This window comes from Sinohyriopsis cumingii, unplaced genomic scaffold (assembly GCF_028554795.1).
Source record: "Sinohyriopsis cumingii isolate HCF-2022 unplaced genomic scaffold, ASM2855479v2 utg000233l, whole genome shotgun sequence".
NCBI lineage: Eukaryota > Metazoa > Mollusca > Bivalvia > Unionida > Unionidae > Sinohyriopsis > Sinohyriopsis cumingii.
In genome coordinates, this window is record NW_028315880.1 from 448,614 (window position 1) to 471,223 (window position 22,610).

The following is a 22,610-nucleotide window of genomic DNA, read 5'->3' on the forward strand; positions in this document are numbered from 1 at the left end:
TAAACCAAACAAAACAAGCTGAAAAATGGTTGTTTGATTAACCAGGCTCACAATCTCTTTTCATCCCACCTGGTATGCATCTAATTTGTTGGTCCTTGAGGTGTTGAACCGATGTGTACACACCATGTATTTAACTTTCAGTGTCCACATTACCAGCAGATAGTTATGCCATCGATAAATGTGTATAACTGGTGTAAATGTATTCACATCTTCAGAGTACATTGATCATGTTAGCTTTAACCTTGTCAACGTTGGTGATATATTAATACGTAGAACATTTGTCGCCAGGTGAGATGAATTACATAAGTGCCAAATCAAGTGAGCCCAAGCCGAGCTGATCGAGATGAAACAGAAAGTGCATATCTAATATATTGGCAGGTTTGAAATGGAAGAGGCTAAACAGATTTGTAGCATTTGTTTCGAAACATTAAAGGATCCTAGGACTATTTCATGTAATCATGTCTTCTGTAGTGGTTGTCTCGAAAGACACGAAGAAACAAATGCAAGAGAAGGTTGGTTTGCTTGTCCATTGTGCAATAAGGCGGTGACAGTATCTCTCGAGGGTGTCAGTAGTGTTATGGACGAGACCACCAGTCGGAGAGACGTTTCGAGAGAAGTTCCTGTCCAATGCGACGTGTGTGGACCGAAAGTTTCTGCAACTAGTAAATGCCTTGAGTGTGAGCAAAATTACTGTCAGGTGTGTTCTGCAATGCACTTGAAAATTAAAGCACTGAGAAATCACACATTACGTGAATTAAGAGCATTTGACCAAGAAGAAAAAGTGACACTATCTCAGCGTGACTTCTGTCCAAAACACCCAGAAGAGGAAATCAAAATAGTGTGTAAAACATGTAAAAATATACCACTTTGCCTGTTTTGTAAAATTTCTGAGCATGACAGTCACAAATCAAGAATGCTTGCTGAAGAGGTGGAAGAAGTCAAGACTTCCATTCAAAACAATTCGACTTTGTGTGAGGTCAGGTTAGAGCATCTTCAAAACCTTAAAAAAGAAGGTGAAGTATTAGACAGTGTAATTGATAAATCTGAACAAGACGAAATTATGAATGTAAACAAACAAGAACAGGAGCTGATCCGTCTTCTTGAAGAATACAAACAAAAAATAAAAGACGAGGCGCAAAACTTCAGAGAGGGTATTGAACCGGTCTATAAGAAAATTCGAAAGGAAAATGAAGATTTTAAAAAAACGATAGAGAAGGAATTATCAGGTTGTGTTAAAATTCAAAGTCAAGCAAGAGCACTTATTGAAACTGCAAGAGATTCTGAGATTGCGAAAATAGGATGTGATGTGAGCAAACAACTATTAGAAGAAAGCAAACGAGCTGTTCAAATTAAATCGTTAAACATTCGCCGTAGAGCATTCATCCCTGCGGGTCTTTCGACGCAAAAGCTTGAGTTTAAGATGGGTGACATCTCAAATGATATCACGAGCAGTCAAAGGGTGATACATACATACATACATACATACATACATACACACACACACACACGAAGATATATATATATATATATATATATATATATATATATATATATATATATATATATATATATATATATATATATATATGTGTGTGTGTGTGTGTGTGTGTGTGTTCCGTTTATTTGATTTCATTTGTGTTTGATTTGATTGTTTGTGGGTTTTGGAAACTTTTTATTTTCTTTACTTGTCAATGTAATGTATTTTTGTTTACTAGGAAATTTATATTTTCCGGAAAAGTCAGTTTGACCTGAATTTTCCCTTAGATACTTAATAATAGAAAAACTGTTTCTAATTTTGACTTAGTTCCTTTCCTTGATTGAGGGTCAAGTAAACAACGTTTTCTCGGAGTAAAATGCGTGGTTCTTATCAAAGACATACAGGGGCTACGTGATTTGTTTTAAATGCAGCTGCTAGTACCATTTTTATAAGTCTTTGGTGTGATTCGGCCGGGGTTCGAACCCGCGACTTCCCACACCCGAGTCGGACGCTCTAACCACTAGGTCACTGAAGCGTCAGAGACTTCGAGTCTTCAACGTGTTGGCAATGGTAGGAGAGTAGTTACACCGCCACTTACCTGCTTTCCTGAAAGTCTTTCTTCAAGGCAAAAATGTTTAGGTTAATTTTGTACCTCCTCCTTTAGCGTGACAATTACACGCATATATATCCCCAGTAAATATATTAATTTGTGTCTACGTTAATCTTTTGATAAATGTTCAGTAAACCTAGTGGACACATACCTGAGGATTTGGGTACCATACCACGAGTTATCTGTACAAAGAACTTGATGTGTTCACACGTTTAAGTGATCAAATAAATACATGCATGAATTATTACTATCAATTTCAAGCCGATCATTTACATACTTCGTTTTACAAAAGAAAGATATTTATTTCGGAAATGGGTGGGTGTGGAGAGAGAGAGAGAGAGAGAGAGAGAGAGAGAATATATACGTTATATATTCAATATATCCTGTGTTCTCTTCTGTATCTTTATTAAGCCAGATATGCCCATATTCTCGCATATCTTATTTGATAATACACGTGTTATTAATCAGACTTTAAAGCTGTGTGCAAACGATTCGTAAGAACAATGATGTTTCAGTTACACCTACATAGCTTACCGTCTATGATTTCTCCTAATCAACCTTTATTTAGACTCTATACTTTTCTAATTTGTACCGATATGATATTTCTTTTCCTATCTGGTAATATCATTGAAAATATGCAATTTAAATATAAAGATCTTTCCTCAAAGTAAAGTCAAATTTAAAATTTGATCATGTTATTTTTTATTATTTTAATTTCCTTATTTTGTGTATAATGCTATTAAGTTAAACTGTACAATGGGTATTCATTTATATTTAAGCCACCTGAACAATTGCATCCAAAGCATTTTAACGATACAGCGAACTAATAATAAATGAATCTTTGAACCTTCTATTTCTCTACAAAAAGAAGATAACTTGGTCTTGTCTTATTTTTATTTAGTATAAAAGAATGTTCGTATGTATTATTAAATGGAAAATATTTAGTGATAACCGTTTAATATAAGTATCTTTAATACAATTGTGTACAGAAAAATAAATGTTTGTTATTCCAGTGAAACGTTTGATCTAAGTTAAGATCACGTCTTCATGTATCTTTTTGCATTTGGAAAAACATTATTTTGTTTAAAAACACCAACCTCCTAACCATAAAAAAATGTTCAACATGGATAAATTGTTATAGAAAAAGAATATTGACACCGATAAGCTGAATGTTTCATGTGAAAAAATTTCCCGATTTAATTAATAATAGCATTGAACCACGCTGTCTCAGCTAGAAAGAATTTCATGACTCAGGCTCGTTTAGTTCTTAAGGTTTTAGCCAACCGAATAAACCATTCTTTAAAAACAAAAATCATATCTGTAGAATTGTTTTTAATAATTTCAATTCCGAAAACTAAAAATATGTAATATTTATGGATATGTTTCAGTTAGTAAGTTTATCCACTTAGCTTTATCCAAAATAAGTCTTAGCATCCAGGCTGCTTTCATTGCTGTCAGAAATGCTTTAATGTTAATCAATTTCATTTCCCATTTCCTATTTAGAATAATCTAGAGTGCATACTACTCTGTTTATCTTATCATTGGATATCGGTTTAGAAATTGAAAAAAAATCTCCCAAAAAGAAAAAATATGAAAACTTTGATAAGGTTTATCGATACAAGTTTTAGATGGATTAGGTTAAGAAAAAATAAAGTGATTTTAATAGACACATAAGACTCTTAATAGCCACGACCGTATCAGTGGGATGAGGGGGTTGCAGGGTTCCGCCCCCACTCCCGCTAAAAGAACGTACACACAAACAAACGTACGTTCAGTTTTCTCTTGAAATTTGACCATTGTTTTATTCTTGCACACGTTTATTGGGTATTATACAACACTTTAAATACATATACACATAGACTTTTACTTTTATGACTTTCGATAAAGTTAAGGAGCTTCTAAAAAATTTGGAACCGCTCCTGCAAACACTTGACCTGATTTTGAGAATATAAAGTGTAAGGTTTTCAATTTTTTTTATGGCTTAATTCTACCATTTCTCCTAAAGGTATTGTGAATTTAATGCAAAGCGGCGTGAAAGCACGCTTCCAAATTTAATCATTTTTTCTGACAAAATGTTTTCTTTTTTTCCGAAACAAACGGCTCCTGCCTTTTCAATGTTAATATTATACAGGGGATCTTTATAAAAGACTTCAAAATTATCTAAGGTACCGATCAATTACATTTCAGTAGCATTTAATATAACAGACGTATCATCTAAATATTGGGATAAATCATAAACATATTCAATATTTTCAGTTTTGTTACCTTTAATATTGAGATGCGTAATTATATATCCTAGAATCTCGGCACATAAAGTTAATATATATGGCCTAACAATAAGCGATAACCTTGTTTGCAACCGCGTTCAGTTGGAAACCTTTGACAAATTTGCCTGTTGACCGTGACACATGATTTGATATTTCAGTCCGTTTTCTAACCAATGGGTCAAAATTGAACATGGCGAAGAACTTTGTAAATTTCCATTTAACATAATTGAAATGTCAAATCCTATCCTCCAGTTAATCTTTCATTTCAACATAGTTCATATAAGTTTAAATACTTTAAATTGTGGGTAAAGCAGGCTATTTAAATTTGTTTTTTCTACTCGTCTAAGTTTTACAACTTGTGCAAATGGACATAACGAATATGTATGTGTATGTATGCATGTGTGTGTGTGTGCGTCCGTGCATGCATGTATGTATGTATGGCAAATTATATCAGACATATATCTATATTTTATGTAATAAAGGTATGTATGTTATCATATTTATGCAATTGATGTAACATTTAGACATCCTATCATTTTTTTAAAATTATGTTAAGAGCTTTGTTTATTGCAATAAATTAGGGACGAAACCTTTTTTTTATTTTACTCATTTCCCTAATTAATAATCGTGGCCTGATTCACTGTTGACAAACCGACTGTCCAATGTTTAAAACATCGGACCATCAATCACATGTAGATATGTACTATTGAAACATGTTGCAATTACAAAAACTGTTATGATTATCTTTTATATAGGGAAATACAATACACCTTTGCCTGGTGTCTTTTACTGGACAAAAAACGTTGCTGGAAGTGGACAACTCACTGTCGGAGACGATCGGAGAAATTAAACAGAGAATACAAGACACGCAGGGAATACCAGTGGAAAGTTTGAGGTTACCTTTCCTTGGCAAAGTACTACAGGATAACCAAAGTCTTTGTAATTACTGCATTCATGACGGAGCTACCATCGAGGTACGCTATAAATTAGCCCCAGTGCAAGTCGAAGATACGGTAAATAAAATCTAAATTATATGGAACTGTTATAGAGGTAGCTTTTTAAATGACATGAAGAATTGCATAAATGTTTCAATGCATAACGTACAGCCAAACTTGTTAAAGTGAAAAAGTCATCTTGTCGCAGTAACGAATATATTCCTGTAAGACCTAACCTTTTGATGAGATGTTATCAGTTTCTTCTTGTAAACATCATGCCTAAACTGTAGATGAGCTGTCATCCTTTGAAAACATTATGCCTAAAGTTTAGATGAGCTGTCATTCTTTGTAAATATTATTCCTAAAATTTAGATGAGCTGTCATTCTTTGTAAACATCATGTCTAAATTTAGATGAGATGTCATCCTTTTTCCCCTGTAATAATCATGTCTAAAATATAGACGAGTTGTCATCCTTTGTAAACATAATGCCTAAAATTTAGACGAGTTGTCATTCTTTGTAAACATTATGCCTAAAATGCAGATGAGCTGTCATTATTTGTAAACATCATGCCTAAAATTTAGATGACCTGTCATTATTTGTAAACATCATGCCTAAAATTTAGATGAGATATCATCCTTTTCTTCTTTTAAACATCATGCTTAAAATGTAGATGATCTGGTATCCTTTTCAAAAATTATGCCTACAGTTTAGATGACCTGTCATCCTTTGTAAACAGTATGCCTAAAATTTAGATGAAATGTCATCCTTTTCTTCTTCTGGTAGACAACATGCCTGAAATGTAGATGAGATGTCATTCTTCTCCTGTTATACACATTATGCATAAAATTTAGATGAGCTGTCATCCTTTTTTTCTTCTTGTGAAGATCATGCCAAAATGTAGGGGTGTTTTCATACTTGTCTTTGAGGAACTTTTATATAGAAGAGAGAAGAATGAGTCCAAAAATAAATATGTAATTCACACATAATAGCTTATTAATATTTGTAGAAACCTAGTACATATTTGTCTACATTCAAATACCCATAGTTTACGTAATATAGTTCTAAATAAATTATAATACTTATGAATGTCAATGGAGTGATATTTGGTATTCAAGAGATCAACGTTTAACTCATCGATGTTTACAGAACCCCTCGTTTCCTCTCTCTCTCTCTCTCTCTCTCTCTCGTTGAACATTGAATTGATTTTTAAAAAATAAACATAAACCAAACTTTATATCGTTATGTGTACACACAGTGTTTCCAACTAATAAGAGTTTGATTATTTTGTTTGCCATCTCTTATTTTAAAATATGCCGATTTTGATTGGAGACTATTTGTGTAAGATAAAGAGTGTTTTCATTATCAATTAGTTTCAATAAGCATCATTTATGTGATGCAATGGAAACAGTAAACCACTCTCATAAGCTTTATTCACTCAAGTTTGATTTAGTTGTCACATAGTGGCTTCAGATTACTTCGGATAACAAGTTTTGTAAAATTCAACAAATTATTTATTTTCCTAGAATTCAGAGTGAAACATGTTATTATTGTGAACTAAATTCGAAATAACCCTGAAAGTTATATTACAGGTTCAAACATATAGAGTGTTCCGAATGAATTCCTGTTTTCCGTTTGCTGAAATGCGATTTGCCTTTAGTTTAAATATATGATAATATGTTGATGTATCACAATAGTATGTTCTAGAATGTCTTTGAACGAGTCCTCAATAATCACAAATTAGTGGTTTTGTCCAGAAAATCAATGAGCATTTTGTAATTTCAATGAACAATTTCAATAAATAATTACTTTAACACTATAACTGAACACAGCTAAAAGCAATTCCACAGATTGATGTTGAAACAGTAATTAATTATTGTTTATCTAGTCTTTTATATACAATTGTCATCTGACTCATGAAGCAACAAAGTGCCATAAATGTGGTTCATTTTCAGTGGAGAATTCCAACAAATATTGTCAACAAATTAAATTCCAGAACATACATAAAATAAAGAACATATACATATACCAATGTGTTATGAAAGTTTGGCAAACCAATTAAAAATGATTGTACGGATGGCATCATCATTATTGGACTGTCTATTTGGCATATATCAAATAAAACTATACCTGTTTTAACAAAAGTGACATATAGGTTTTCTCTCTGAAAGCATTTTTGACTAGCATTCTTTTCATTATACAAACAAAAGCAAAGAGGTAAAGCAATTTAAAAGTAATTTGCAATAATGTTAATTTGACTGGAGATATAGGAATAGGTAAAATAAATATATTATTGATAATTGTTCTGAAGAGCATACAACTGTACCTCAGTTATTAGAAAACCTACACTTTACAAATATCATTATAATTACGAAGCAGGATCAGTTAATTACTAGAGAAAATTACTTGCTCAGGAAATTATTATGACTTTTATTAATAAGAGATGAAAAGACAGGACTTATGTCTTCATACACGATAATGACAAATACAGAATAGGTGTTTCTAGATTTAATCGAAATATCGGGTCCAATGTGAGCTGTTTTTTAGGTGCTCAAGTACAAAATATACTTTTATTACACAGTGATATGGTGATGAAAACGATTTACATTTTATGATACATCAGTTGTGTTTGTTTGTTTGTTTTTAAGTGGTCTAATACATGTACTATTAAACTGCTTTAAATACCAGCAGGTGATAAATAGTCGGCATCAATTCCCTAGAAAAAAGATTACAATGCAACTGAATAAAAACTAAAAAATCTTTTGTAAGAATTATTAATTCTATCTTTAGACAGTACCTATAAGCCGTATGGCTCGTAATAAAGTTAATGAATTAAAACATACAAATAAACAAATATGTATTATTATGATCATAGTGTCATGGGCTGGCGTAGGAGTGACTTCTTAGATGAAAACATTTCTTCCAGTTGGTAATTTAAACGAATTACAGACAGAGTCGACAGAAGATTACTTGATATCAAATACGAATTCGATACTTTACTGTGGTTTTATATTTTAGGTTGTTACTGCCAATTTCAACATTGAGGACTAGCTTGATACAGTTTTACAGAATCAATATGTGATTAAGGTGACTAACTTTAACACAGCAAAGTCTATATGTATGAAATTAAGGCATCGAAACTGATGTTAACTATAAAAGCAATGCTAAAATATAATATTTAAACCCGCATCATAAGAAACGCTAGCAATTTTAAGAATCCCTTCTTTAGTACAGTGTTTTACATTTCGTGATGGCATTTTACAAATTGTGTTCATTTTGCTTTTTCTTGATGACACATGTCAAGCACTTAAACAGTAAAAGCATTATGTTCTGTTTTTTCTAATTAAGAAAAATCAAAAGAAGAAACAAAAACACCCCACCCACCGATTATTAATTGAATCTTCTATACTTTCATGCATGGATTGTGAAATTGAATCATCTTTGATAAAATTCAGTTTATAGACCACCAGATGTTGTTAAAATTGTAGTTGACTTTATGTTTGTTTCATACTCTGTAAACGTTTGTTTCTTGTCGAAAGAATTAATTAAGAATTTCATTCGTGTACCTGTGTCTCATGTATTGCTTAAATATTATTTAATTCTTTCCTCAACTTTTCATGTACTTCTTCATTTATGATTTGTAACATTCGTTTTTGCTGAACTGATATATTCCTTTCCATTTATCACATCTAAAAGTTGGCTCTTTTGTATTTATTTTACACCGTTTTTCTTTGAAACAGTTTTACTACTCAAATTGTATTTTCCAGTTGAGCTCTTTTCATATTTAAATATGATTAGTTAGTCAACGAAGAATTTCATAAACTGAGTTGAAACAAAAATTGAAGCACAGAACGATGCTGAATAACATACATGTAATCTTTAATAAATCATATTCATTAAGTAGGCATTGTTGTTTATGTTGACTATTTATTTTGTTGCAATCTACACAGACGATGGAGCGAGTAAAACTGAAGAAGAAAATAACATTACCAGAATGACTAACTTCACAAAAAAAACACATCCTTTTGAGATGATCTTGGAAGATAATGTGGCTGCCATTCGCAATAAATTGAAAAATTTAAGAGCAAAAAGATTAAAAACACAAGCAATAAGCAAAGACTGGCGCATTTCAGAAGAAAAAAACAAGACACAAATGGAGTAAAAGGCTAATATTAGTTCCATCAAAATGTATTACTTAGTAAGCGGTATTGTAATTATTCTTTTTGGAATTGGTATTTCTGAAAACACGACCAACTAACTATGAATTGGAAACTTATACCTTACAAACAATCACAAAATGAAGTAGATATTATAAACTGTTTTCAAAATCTGTTGGAGGGTAAGAGTCGGGAAAACAATTACATTAATGGTAATTCACTGTAACAAATAGCAAGCAAAACGAACGACATATCGCCTCAATCACGTGGAATGAATGCTGTAGCTGCTTGTGTAGGAGTTGATTGAATAGCTACAGTATTTATAACCCCTTTAGGTTTTATTGATTGTGTGCACCTTTATTGGGGTTTGCTGCAAAAGCTTTGGAAAAAACCTGGCATATAAGAAAGTTTGAAAAAATGATGAGATTGTAGCATATCTGATATACAAATGTTTGACAGCATGATTTATTGAGTAAAGTAAAAGTCGATAATGAAATAAGTCATTAAGAATTGAAAATTATAGTTACCAAGAAAACATATACTGGAAGATAAGGAATGCAGTCAAATGTTTGTTACAATACTGAAAAGTGTACAAACCCTAATTTTCGAAAAGGTGGCAAAAATAGAGGAAAATTAGATTTTGGAGAAGCATACAGCAAGAATGAATTCATAAATATTTACTATCTAGTGAAAACAAAGAATGTCAAAAGATGCAACATGAATTGTAAAGTCTGATGGTTGCTTGATTGTTGACTATTTCAATTTTAATTACTAAATATAAGGCTGCATTGTCGAAGAAAGACAACCTATAAAAGAAATATATTTTTGAAATATCTTTTAATAAAACTGGTAAATTGTTTATTTCTTTACAGAGAACATTTTGTAGCTGGTTTTATTCATATTTCGAACGATCACACAGTGTATTCTATTACATTAATGGTAAATTTGCAATAAAACCCTTTCAACTCAAGATTGATTATGTAACATTGAAATGATTATTAGGAACGTCAACGAAGAAAGTATCGATATTAAATTTGTTTAATGTTGTAGCAACTCTGAGCAATGACTACAGGTGTAAATTATTATGACTGAATTGTCATTGACGTTGAAATTGATATTTACAAACATCTAATGAATCAGATATAGTTCATATGTATTTTAAAAGGATTTGTTGTTGACATCCGTTAGTCTCGAGAGACGATGGAACTGCGCCCATGAGAGATGACCCGGTTGGTGGTTGTGCAGCGTCTGCTGTGGCTAAGTGGTCCAATGTGGGAGTGGCAGTCCCTGCTGCACTTGCTGCACTTGAAGGTTGTGTCAGGTGTTGGTTGGAGCTGCTTCTTCTTCCTCTGCGACCGTCTTTCATCAGCTAGCAAGCATTGCTTGTCCTCTCCGGCTTTCAGACCAGTGATCAGAGCATGTCGCCAGCTTGATCTGTCTAGAGCGAGCTCTTCCCAGGTGTTGACATCGATATCAAGGGCTTTCATGTCGTGGTTACAGACATCCTTGAAGCGGAGATGTGGCCGTCCTATCGACCTTTTGCCAGAGGCGAGTTCCGAATACAGAATGTCTTTGGGGATCCGTCCGTCATCCATCCGACGTACATGGCCCAGCCATCTGATGCGGCGTTGGCGGAGGAGTGTGATCATGCTGGGAATCTTGGCACGCTCAAGCACCTCGTTGATTGTTACTCGATCGCTCCAGGTGATCCCGAATATAGGTCGGAGGAATCGCATGTGAAAGGCGCTCAGTCTTTTCTCTTGTGAGGCGTACAAAGTCCAGGTTTCACTGGAGTGCATGAGAGTGCTTAGCACGCATGCATGGTACACGGTGATCTTAGTGTTCATGGTCAGCATGCTGTTGTTCCACACTCTCTGCGATAACCTGGAGAGAGTTGTTGATGCCTTTTCAATCCGCTTGTTGAGCTGAGCATCGAGCGAGAGGTTGTTTGTGATGGTAGAGCCAAGGTACATGAACTGACTCACCACCTCAAGTTCGTAGTTTGTTTTCTTTAGGCTTATGGTTAACCCAAACTCATCGCATGCTTTAGCAAAGCGGGCCATCAAGCGCTTAAGCTCAGCTTCTGTGTGGGTGGCTAGAGCAGCATCGTCTGCGAAGAGCATGTCCCTGGTGGTTACTTCACGCACTTTGCTCTTTGCCTTCAGTCGTGCCATGTTGAACAGTCTGCCATCTGATCGTGTGTGCAGGTAAATCCCGTCTGTGGACGTCCCAAAGGCGTGCTTGAGCAGGACTGTGAAGAAGATGCCGAAGAGCGTGGGGGCAAGGACACAGCACTGTTTAACTCCACTGTGGATGTCAAAGGGGTCGGATGTTGAGCCATCCTACTGCACTGTGCCTTTCATGTCATCGTGGAAGGACTGGATCATGCTTAGCAGCTTTGGAGGGCAACCAATTTTCGCCAGGATTGTGAAGAGTCCGTCTCTGCTGACCAGATCGAATGATTTTGGTGAGGTCTATAAAGGCCAGGAAGAGGGGTCTGTGTTGTTCTCTGCATTTTTCATGCAGTTACCTGACAGTGAAGATCATGTCGATTGTGGACCTCTCTGCGTGGAATCCGCACTGCGACTCTGGGTAAACTCTGTCAGCAAGCGTCTGCAGTCTGTTCAGGATGACGCGTGCGAAAATTTTACCCACGATGCTGAGAAGTGATATGCCCCTGTAGTTGTTGCAGTCGCTTCTGTCGCTCTTGTTCTTGTACAGGCTTATGATGTTAGCGTCTCTCATGTCCTGAGACACTGCACCTTCGTCCCAGCACTGGCAGAGGAGGTCGTGGAGGTGCGAGAGCAGCACGCTACATCCGCACTTGATGAGTTCTGCTGTGATGCCATCCTTCCCTGGGGCTTTACCTAGGGACAGTTTCTCTAAGGCCTTCTTTAGTTCGTCTACAGTAGGTTTCTCGTCCAGTTCGGCCATGAGAGGGAGGTTTTCAGTGGCGTTGAGGGCATCATTGGTCACATGGTTCTCTTTGGAGTACAGTTCGGAGTAGTATTCCACCCAAAGCTCCATCTGCTTGCCCTTGTTGTGGATGGTATCGCCTGTGGCAGACTTCAGTGGTGCTGTCCGTTTCTTCATGGGACCCATTGCTTTCTGGTAGCACTGAAGAACATCACAACAAAACGCTATGTATGCATAAATATTTTTCACATTTTACATGATTCATATGCATTTTTAATGGAACAATACCAAGATATATTTGAATAATCCGCAGCTGTGAAAGATAATGCATTAAACTAACGTAATTTGGTTGCATCTCTCAAATCATAATGTCAGAATCGACCATACAAAAAAGATCAGATTTTGTGAAAGATGGACGGTTTTACATGACAGTATGTTGCATTTTTATTAGCATATTAGTATATTATCTTCCAATGACAAGAGAGTATTGGTCATATGAACACATTCAGAAAGACAGTATTAAAGTAAATTAAGGTAGCTGAAGACGGTAAAGATGCAACACTGATCTTTAATAATATAGTAATAGATCGTTTGTGTTAGGAGGTTGTGAATTTGTTTATAGTTGAATTTTTTTATAGTTGAATATTATTAAATAATATAGAATATCTTAAGAGTTATTAGGTTTAAACGATTTTACTTTAGAGAAAAAATATTTGTTATATTATAATAATCACTGAAAATGTAAACACTTATTTAAAAACTGAATATTTTTTACATTAATAAAATAGTTTCGTCTAGCTTATGAAGGGTACATTATGTTGATGGTACCTCATTCTTTTCACCTATATTTAGGATGTAGGGACTAAATTTGTCAACAAGACTTAATACATCTACTGTTTTGAGCAACACAAGTGATGGTTCTTGAAAGTCGTCAGTTTCCCAACATCTATTTCTCCCTACTAATATTGATTTGGAAGATGTGAAATAATTACCCGCCATTTTTGGAACCTCATGACGTAGAGCCAAAAAATGTTTCCTATAGTACTAAGTAACAAAGTGTGAGAGTATATTACGAAGTTATATGCAATTAAGTCTTGTGACATAGGAGAAGGCGAAGTGGATGAACACGCTAGAAAATATATGGATAGTCAGACTGAAAGATGGTGAGGAGACATAATTTGTTTCAAAATACTACTGTTAAATCCCTGGGAAATAATAGATCATAGCTAAAAGCAACGTAAGACATATTCCTTACCTTCAGAAACATTTCTGATTCTAAGAAGATTTCCTATTATAAGAATGAGATGTCTCGATTGTCATGTAAAGGAAGCGAACATATGAAATTAACCCTTCTTCCGATGTCATTGGCGGACATACTTCATTCGAGCAGCAGCTTTTCCACACAGATAAATATATGACCCATCTGTTTGAGGCTCAAATTGTCTGTTAGTGACTTTGTTTGACAGGAGTTTCTAGTATAAACTACTTATATTGGGCACAGTTAGACTTAGACAACGATAAATTCCTCTATGATACTATCGTCATGATTCAGCTTTTAATGGGTACCCTATGCGATAGATTATTATAAAGGATTCTTAGTATGTTTCTATAAATCGTCTTATAATACTCTGAAATTATGTTTTTTGAAGTTTATACATTTGGAGTCTAAGTAGTAAAGATCAAAGTTTCAAACGTTTGGTACACAACAATATACGATACCATATAAAGGTAAAATTCTCTCTATATAGAATGTGACATACAAAACCGGAACGTTAGTTTCTTACTAGACACGTCCAATCATGATTCTGAATGCCAGAATTATGTCTCTTGTTAGCATTGCGATGGAATGACTGAACGCAATTTTAGATATCCAGTGGCCTATCGCCGTTCATAATTATTAACATTCTATCAATATATTACCAAAATTGAAAGTAATATTAGCAACATGCGCCGTATAATAAGTGTAATTCGTACGTTATATAATAGTTATTTCAACATTTCGGAAACCATACTGATGTTCATTGTAACGCGGGTATCTTGTCCATTTTACCTTTCTTGAATAACGAACGCAAGCTGCAAATAAACGTTTTACAGTGCCCGTATTCATAAAGCCTGAAGAGAAAAAGGGAATTGTTCGAAATGGCTTCGATTTAATTCCTATTCAAGGACAATATCTGAATAAATCATCCGTTAGAGACGGACAGTTGTCAGAGAAAATACTGAACAATAAATTGGTGTAATACAATTATTAATTCTGATTCTAAGGCTAGCTACAACACAATAATTGCACCGAGGAACGCTTCCTGTAGAAAGATCCAATTCTGGTTCGTGGCCATTGTAATCAAAGACTCATTGTAACCTGGTAGTATCTACTTCTGTATCATGTCGTTTAGAAGCTACGGCATACATAACAGGCATATTATGTCGTTATTTTAATTATAAAGATACAACAGTTGTCCTAAGTCATAGACATTTAAAATCCTGTATTCAGCTACATGTGCCACACATAACAGGGTGCATATAATTATTGATCTGGCATTTTATAAAGGCAACCACTGCTGCACATGATGAAAAAGTATAGTTCATTGTGACATGTTTAGGCTGTTGCGTAATATTCACGTAGAACTTTACTGGGCAATACATAATCCAGTATCACTTTGTGGTCACCAGTGACAGCTCATTAGATTAATGACAGGCATTGCTAAGATATGTCGGGAGATCAGACATGGTGACAATATGCTGCTTATTTTTCTCATTTGTCTTTCTTTTCCAATTTATGTTGTTAGTGCATCATGAAATAAAGCCGAATAGGTTTGATCTTATGAACATAGTTGATACTGATGTGCTAAACGTTTTCTTATAGTTGAAGGATTATTTCCACAATATTATGTACGTCTAAGAGAAAACAAATTAACATTGAACAGAAATTCCAGCATAATGAAAGCACTTTACAATATCTTGTCTCATAAGATGATTCCAATCTGCACGCTATATTATATAGTGATGAATCTCCAATGCGTCAGCAGATGATGAGACATAAGTATAATCGCTTTCCAGAAATGTCGACGGCTGTGTGAATATTCTGTTTTCTTTAACTACATCATTTAGTTTATACTTGTACTGTGATAGTTTTTGTTTGTATTCTTCCAGGAAGGTGTCAATAAAAAGTTTGTATCGGCCAACTAACACCAGTCTTAAAAATATGAGATCTTGATCGACTATACATTGTTGACAATTTGACAGCAATTCTGCATATTTTAACATGTTAGCAGAAGAAAAAAAAAAGAAAAGAAAAAACAATAAATTAAGTCCAGGAACTACGTTTTGCTGAGGATATTGATATGACGTGCTCTTATCTATTGAAATAAATTACTCGAGATGAATTTGTACTTGAGAACATTATTATAATGAAGAAAGCACAAAGCGAGATTTTATCTGTCTCATGTACGTGTTTGGAGCTGGATGATGAATTCCATCGAGAAGGGCCCTGTCAGTGAATTTAAGAGTTAATAGATAAATATTATAAAGCACAACACCATGTTTTCTCATTGAATGTTTATAAATTGTGAATTGCGTATTTAATTACTAATACAAATTATGTCGTGTATGGCAGACTAAAGATATTTGTTACTTTACAAGAAAGATATATAAATATGAATGAATTGCCTATAAATGGATAATGACATAATTTATAGCCATGAGTACAGTTGTGAATGTTATTGTATATCAATTTATTAAAAACTGTACTGTGGTCACGAACTTAGTTTTTCGGAACAAACGTCTAGGTAAGTAAAGTTGCCATCGGTTTCAGCGACATAGGTCTACATTTTATTACAATATGACCTTTTGGAGAAGCTGGCGATCGGACATTTTCAGAAGACGGTGATAGTTATCTTTGACAAACTTTATTACAGATATTTCGATGAAATTACAAGACAGAAATGTTAACAAGCAGCATCGTGTTTAGCCGAGTTTATAATATTTTGAAATGTTTGTTTAGATAAATGATGTTTTCAGTTATAATTTTGTTTAAAACAATTTGCTGTACAATACTGATATCTACATCAGCACCATGACGGGCTGAGTATTGTCCGTTAAAGTTGAAATGCATTTCTAATGCTATTAAGTGTACTTTCTAAATGATCTAAAACAAATAAGCGCCCCTGGTGATTACAAACGTTAGAGGGCACACATTGCTTCAACAACATGTCAAAACATTTGCCCGTCGAAACAAAACAGTAGCTGTAGTTCACCATCAGGTCATATCAACATCAACTTGAAGTGGTGGCGCAAGTACGTGCGAGTCAAAACATAACTTTTTGATTTACTTCTGTACTCTTTTGGGACGTCGTATGGTGTTTCTACAATCATAACCTCGTAGAGGCTTCGCCTGCGAGCGCGATAATACACGCGAACAGATCTGCATGCTCTGCAAAACTAACTGATTTTACTCTCATACCACATGTAAAATATAGTTCCAAGTAAATTATAATACTTATGAATGTCAATAGAGTAATATTTAGTATTCAAGAGATCAACGTCTTACGTGTTGCTCGGTCTCGGGCACCGAGACCAAGCAACACGTAAGACGCGGAAATGCGATTTACAATAGTAGTAATGGCATGCTCACATTTTCAAACTGTATATATATATATATATATATATATATATATATATATATATATATATATATATATATATATATATATATATATCTCTGTGTGTGTATGTGTGTGTTTATTTAACTGGATAAGCTGTACTATGTAGAGTAAGCTAACATTGCAAGGGTTTTTTAAATGAACACGTTGGGAATCTGAATAGTCAATCACAAATAAATTTGAAAACTTATTAAAAATGAGTTGCTAGTCAATGTCGGCACGAATCAGCTCAAATTATCTACCATCGAGCTCTGCACTAACCAGAATTCTTCCATCGCATCGTCAAATCCAATAATTCTAAGTCCTTTGATTGTTCGTAAGTCCCAGCTATGGTGTTTACTACTCCCGACATAGAAAGGGCTTCATAAAATCTCTCATACTGGTTAGTGAATGCGGATGACGTTGTTATTATAATTGTTATTATAATACTGAAAGTATTCCTTTAATTATGATGATCCTCGCTGCTCTCCCTGCCACTTAAAGTTTAATTGTACAATATCAGACAATGACTTTACTCTTTTCTTGGTGGCGGGTATACTCTTGACCGAGTCTGTCCAACAAAATCCCTAGTCGATTAATTTATCAAAATGCTCAGGATACGTTATTTTAAAAGTAATGCAACATCTTTTGAGACTCTGTATGATGCATATAAGTAAAATAGTTATTTCGTTTTTTTTTCTTCAATGCTACAAACATTCCACTGTTCGGGAAATTAGATATACTGGTAAATCCTTTCAAAATGCTATACGCAATCCGAATGTGAGCTTTTCGCTATTAGAATTAAATACCGCGGTAACTGTTCAAAATAATATCTCACTTAATCTTTTCCACAGTCAATGCAAATAAAGCTACAAAAATATTTCATTTTCATACTAGTGATCATTGATCAAATTCCTGTAGATTATTTTTAGTCTTAAAGAAAAGGAATTTCAACATACTCAGTATAGTCACAAAAAGTAATACTGTCCTAACTGAAAACTTTATTTGCGTACACTGGTTGTTTGTGAATGTAAAACAATTCGAATAGCATTTTCGTGTACATATGCGTGGACATGTACACGGACGTGGTTTTGAACGTGAACATTTAGCACTCGTGTCATACTGTTGTAGTTCTTGTGTCTGTACATGTGCATGTGCTTGTCACGTTGACGGACTTTATGTTACAATCTCATATACTTTCATAGTATTAACATAATAGCGGCTTGTTATGTTACTGATCTAGGTTAAGGTATTGAACCCACTATGAGTATGCTTTAGCATGGACACCTCATGGTAATTTTGCTTTGCGTGTGCGCGCGTGTGTGTACGTGTGATGTGAGGACAAAGTCATCGAAGTCATCGGTTGTAGAAGGACTTTTTACCTGGATCAGTAACAAATATCCAAAATTGTTATTATCTTACTACTGGTGCTAAACAACGTACTGCATGATTTGTATCAGGTACTAAATAACACTGCACGATTTAAATCAAGCAATAAATAACACAATGCACGATTTACATCAAGTACTAAATAATACACTGCACGATTTACATCAAGCGCTAAATAACACACTGCACAATTTACATCAGGTACTATATAATATGCTGCATGACTCATAACAGGTGCGAAATATTAAACTTAATTGCTGCGATGCAATGTTTCTGCTTTATTATTAACTGTTACTGACCATAATGCTATCTTTGTCCTCTTCTTTTCAGATTTGATTTTGTGGTCAGAATGTGTATTTGTTTTATCCTGCAATTTGTTGTAGCAAAGTTTAATCTGTCTCAGGTACTTTATGTGACTCTTGTACTATTCAACTCCAGAGCTTGTAACATTCTGTTTTCATAATAAGGCCAATTTCCAAACACAATTTTGATTTTCAAAACAACGATATAGTAATTTCAATAACTAAACTTTAAAAGAATTTTAGTTTAGTTATTAGTACGTTTGATGATATAGGTTGTTTATATTATAGTCCAAAACTTTTAACAAACTATATTTGTGGGGAATGTGCTGATATTAATGCAGTTTAATGAATTTATGTTTGTATAAATGTGCGTGAGAGAGAGAGAGATTAAAATATTCTTTTTTGATTTGTAACACGTTTAATTATAAATCCTTACAGTACAGAAAACGAAGCACAAAATCCTTTAATCGTGGATCCAGTTACTGGTACCTTTTCTAGACACTCTTTTTGGATCGCGTGTTATGTATATTTGACTTAATTATGTATGATTAAATATATATTTCAATTTAATTGTTTGTCAGTTTTAATTTCTTTTATTACATGCTATTGTAATGTGAATGTATTCTCTAGAGATGATAATGTTTCAGAAAATAGTTTGACTTTGACTGCTGTTTGTTCTATAAACACCAGGTGTACATCTAGATCCTGCCCGTGATTCAAAATTTGTAGCAAACACGTAAACAAATTCTATTTTTATTTTACAATGATTGGTTGTTGTCGAGGCCATGATAGGACTATGTGTTTAATATGTAAAAAATTATTGTTTATTTTTTAGTAAAATGATTGGTTTTCGCCAGGGTCACCTTTCACAAGTACCTAATTTCTATAAGCTTCTAGAACAAGATCACGTGACCCCTTGTTTACGTTTTAGGAGACGATATAACCTCTGTTTTTGGAGAGTTTTTCTCATTAGAAGCTGGGATGCTACACTGAAAGTTGTATGTTGAGCTGTTTGGAGTTATTTCAAATTACTTGGATTCGAAAGGATTAATTCTTTGTTCCTGGAAAATACATGTGCTAATGTGAGATTCTTAATCAAAGACAGTTTTTATAAGAAATTTATTTAGATCTCCAAAACCGGAGTGATAATTTGTTTTTCTACAAGGAACTATAGACTTCAAAACTTCAGGTTACAGCTTACGTCATAGTATTCCATCTTGGATTCTTCGTCGGGATTCGAGCTTGAAATCAGTTGAACATTTTATCATTAGTACTTCAAAATTGTATTCGTGGATTATTCTTGGATTAATTTTGGATTTGCTTCTTAAAACAGTAAGTTCGTGGATTTTTATTCATTTGTACGGAATTTTTGCAGGGAAATAAATTATTGTATTTTTTAAAGCTTGTTGTTTCCACTCTTTCTTGTGTTACTTTATATTTGGGCCTAAACACGTGACATAAGACATGTTATTGTGTCATTGTTTAGTGTCAATTAGGGTTACAAAACTATCTAATCGCCACTTGCAAATCAAATCGTAACATTTAACATCACTGCTCAAACATTGGCCAGTACTATCGCTGGCAAGGTGTGAAAATATAAAAACATACCCAACATAGGCTTGTCAGAACATTCAAATCCTTATTCCAGCATGTAAATGACCGGCACTTTATACAATTTACCAATTCAAGTCGTTGTTACTGATCTTATTTTGTGCAATTCATGTGAAATTTTCAGTCTATCCAAGCGTGTTCTCTGTTAAGGCAGATACATTTTCAAAGGTAATGGCTTACATAACATAAATGTTGTGCAAGTTACTAAACATGATTTTCCTGGCACTACCGATTTGCAATAATGTTGTACCCTGATAAACCATCTTCCATGGATTGGTGAAAGTCTATTGATGATATCGAGCAAAACGATCCTTTTAATCGAATTCTTCATTTTGTATATTATGTATACCTTCTATACGTTTCACATGGTTATGCGTGTAAGCAACTATTCTATACGTGTATGAGGGTACACGCACTTATGTTCTTACATATTGTTCACCTAAGGTTAGATAGCATTAAAGTTCATACATCTCAATCACTACTCGCGTCATATTCAAGGAAATTGATCATATTTATATATAACATTACAGTTTCCTTTATTCCCATCTAGGTCAGCGTGATTCTTGCGCATTTTTCAGTTGCCTTGGCAAACTGTTTAATAAATTTCATACCTCCATTACTATACTAAAAGGAGGCATCATTTTACAATTATTGAATACGTGTAGTATGTGCGCTATATCTTTAATGACCACGAGTTGTATCAAGTTTACATCAAAAGGAAAGGAGGCATGACGAGTTTCCTTTCAATGAAAAAAATACTTCAAGTGGCATATCAAAGATATAGCATACATACGCTACATATATCGTATTTATATAGTACAAACATTTATATATATTTATGTTCCAAATGAGTTTAAGCCTGATTACAGGAAACTGTGTATTGACGGAGGGAGTTACCTCTTTACGTCCCTCCCAGCGTGACTGCTGCATAATGTTGCTCTGCAAGGATTGTAGCTGTTCACAACACTTTTGTAAGTTATTAATTTCCTCCCTTTTTGAGCTAGTTTCTATTTGCTTTCATATATATTAAATAAATAAAAGAAACGCTTAGGATACGTCAGTTTAAAATCCAGACAGTAGAGCACTGAAAACATCGTATGCTCCGATGAGTGAAGGCGTATCCATTCGATCACTAGCGAATGCACCGAGACAAGTAGAGGAATAGTTTAATAGAAATGACGAACCAGGAAGAGGCAATCCAAGCATTTGAAATTATTTGCAGTTGATCTAAGACATTGCTATACTTTAGCTACCATTGCTACTGGTCATAACATTCTCTCTCTCTCTCCTTCTCTCTCTCTCTCTCATTTGGTCTGCGTTTTACAATCATAGGATAAAACAAAAACCTTGAGCGACCAGCTAACAGAGATAGGGGTGCAAGGAGTGAAGGGGGAGGCTTACTGTAAGATTCCTTTATCCTCCATCTCTCTATTTCTCTGTTGGTATAATCATATGCCAGTTTTTCCATGAGAGAGAGAGAGAGAGAGAGAGAGAGAGACAGACAGACAGACAGGCAGATAGACAGACAGACAGTGAGAGAAATGGGTCCAATTGAGATATACTGATTGAGCTACCAACTACGACCGAGGGATAATAAATGAGGAAGAAAAATCTTTAGACATATTAGTATTTAAAAAGGATCTGTGTTATAATCTTATTGTCAGTTTTAAAAAAGTAATAAAATAAAGCATAAAAGAGATTACATCACATTTTAGACTACATCATGCCTAAGAAGTTAATGTGCGGCAACTAGTCTCCCTGGAATATTGCGACTTTGTAACATTGGTGTCGTGTAACACTCTAGACTCGTCCCGTGGAAAGCGTACAGACATCTATTTTTTTAAGGACTTGAGTTCTTCTAGGTTACTGATGTAAGGTCAAGTTCCAGGGTTTTATCGAGCTCAATTTTTTATTTATCTCACTCCACAAATTTTCATGTATTGGTGTCTTTTTACTCGTTATTTTCTCATTTTATAATTGATAATTAGGTGTAAACTCATCAATGATCTAGAAACTTTAACATTAATTATGCTACAGTTGACGCCGTAATTATATGCATATTTATACGCCGTTGGTGTTTCACAATTAGGTAATATATAACTGCGTCACATCATCACTTTAAAAGCCTCGCTCTCTTTAACGTATGCAGTATATCTCTTTCTGTTTATGAATCCATCTCTTGTCCAGTTTGTTTCGTATTCCTTTAGTTCACTTTACAGTAAAAATTCGAGAAATCAGCTATCTTAAGCAAATGACCTACCCACTTTGCAGAATCAAACATTCTTGTCCCAAAAGGAAACTCTTAATCCA

General features: G+C 34.2%; 1 protein-coding gene across 1 annotated transcript; it reads left to right on the forward strand.

Annotated features, from left to right (window-relative positions):
• Positions 1 to 335: 335 nt before the first annotated feature.
• LOC149774396 (E3 ubiquitin-protein ligase TRIM45-like) lies at positions 336 to 9,188 on the forward strand. Its single transcript, XM_089945329.1, has 2 exons — positions 336 to 1,459; positions 5,110 to 9,188. Exons 1-2 carry the CDS (start codon positions 386 to 388, stop codon positions 5,380 to 5,382), a joined length of 1,347 nt encoding a protein of 448 aa, XP_089801455.1. The 5' UTR covers positions 336 to 385; the 3' UTR covers positions 5,383 to 9,188.
• Positions 9,189 to 22,610: the final 13,422 nt, after the last annotated feature.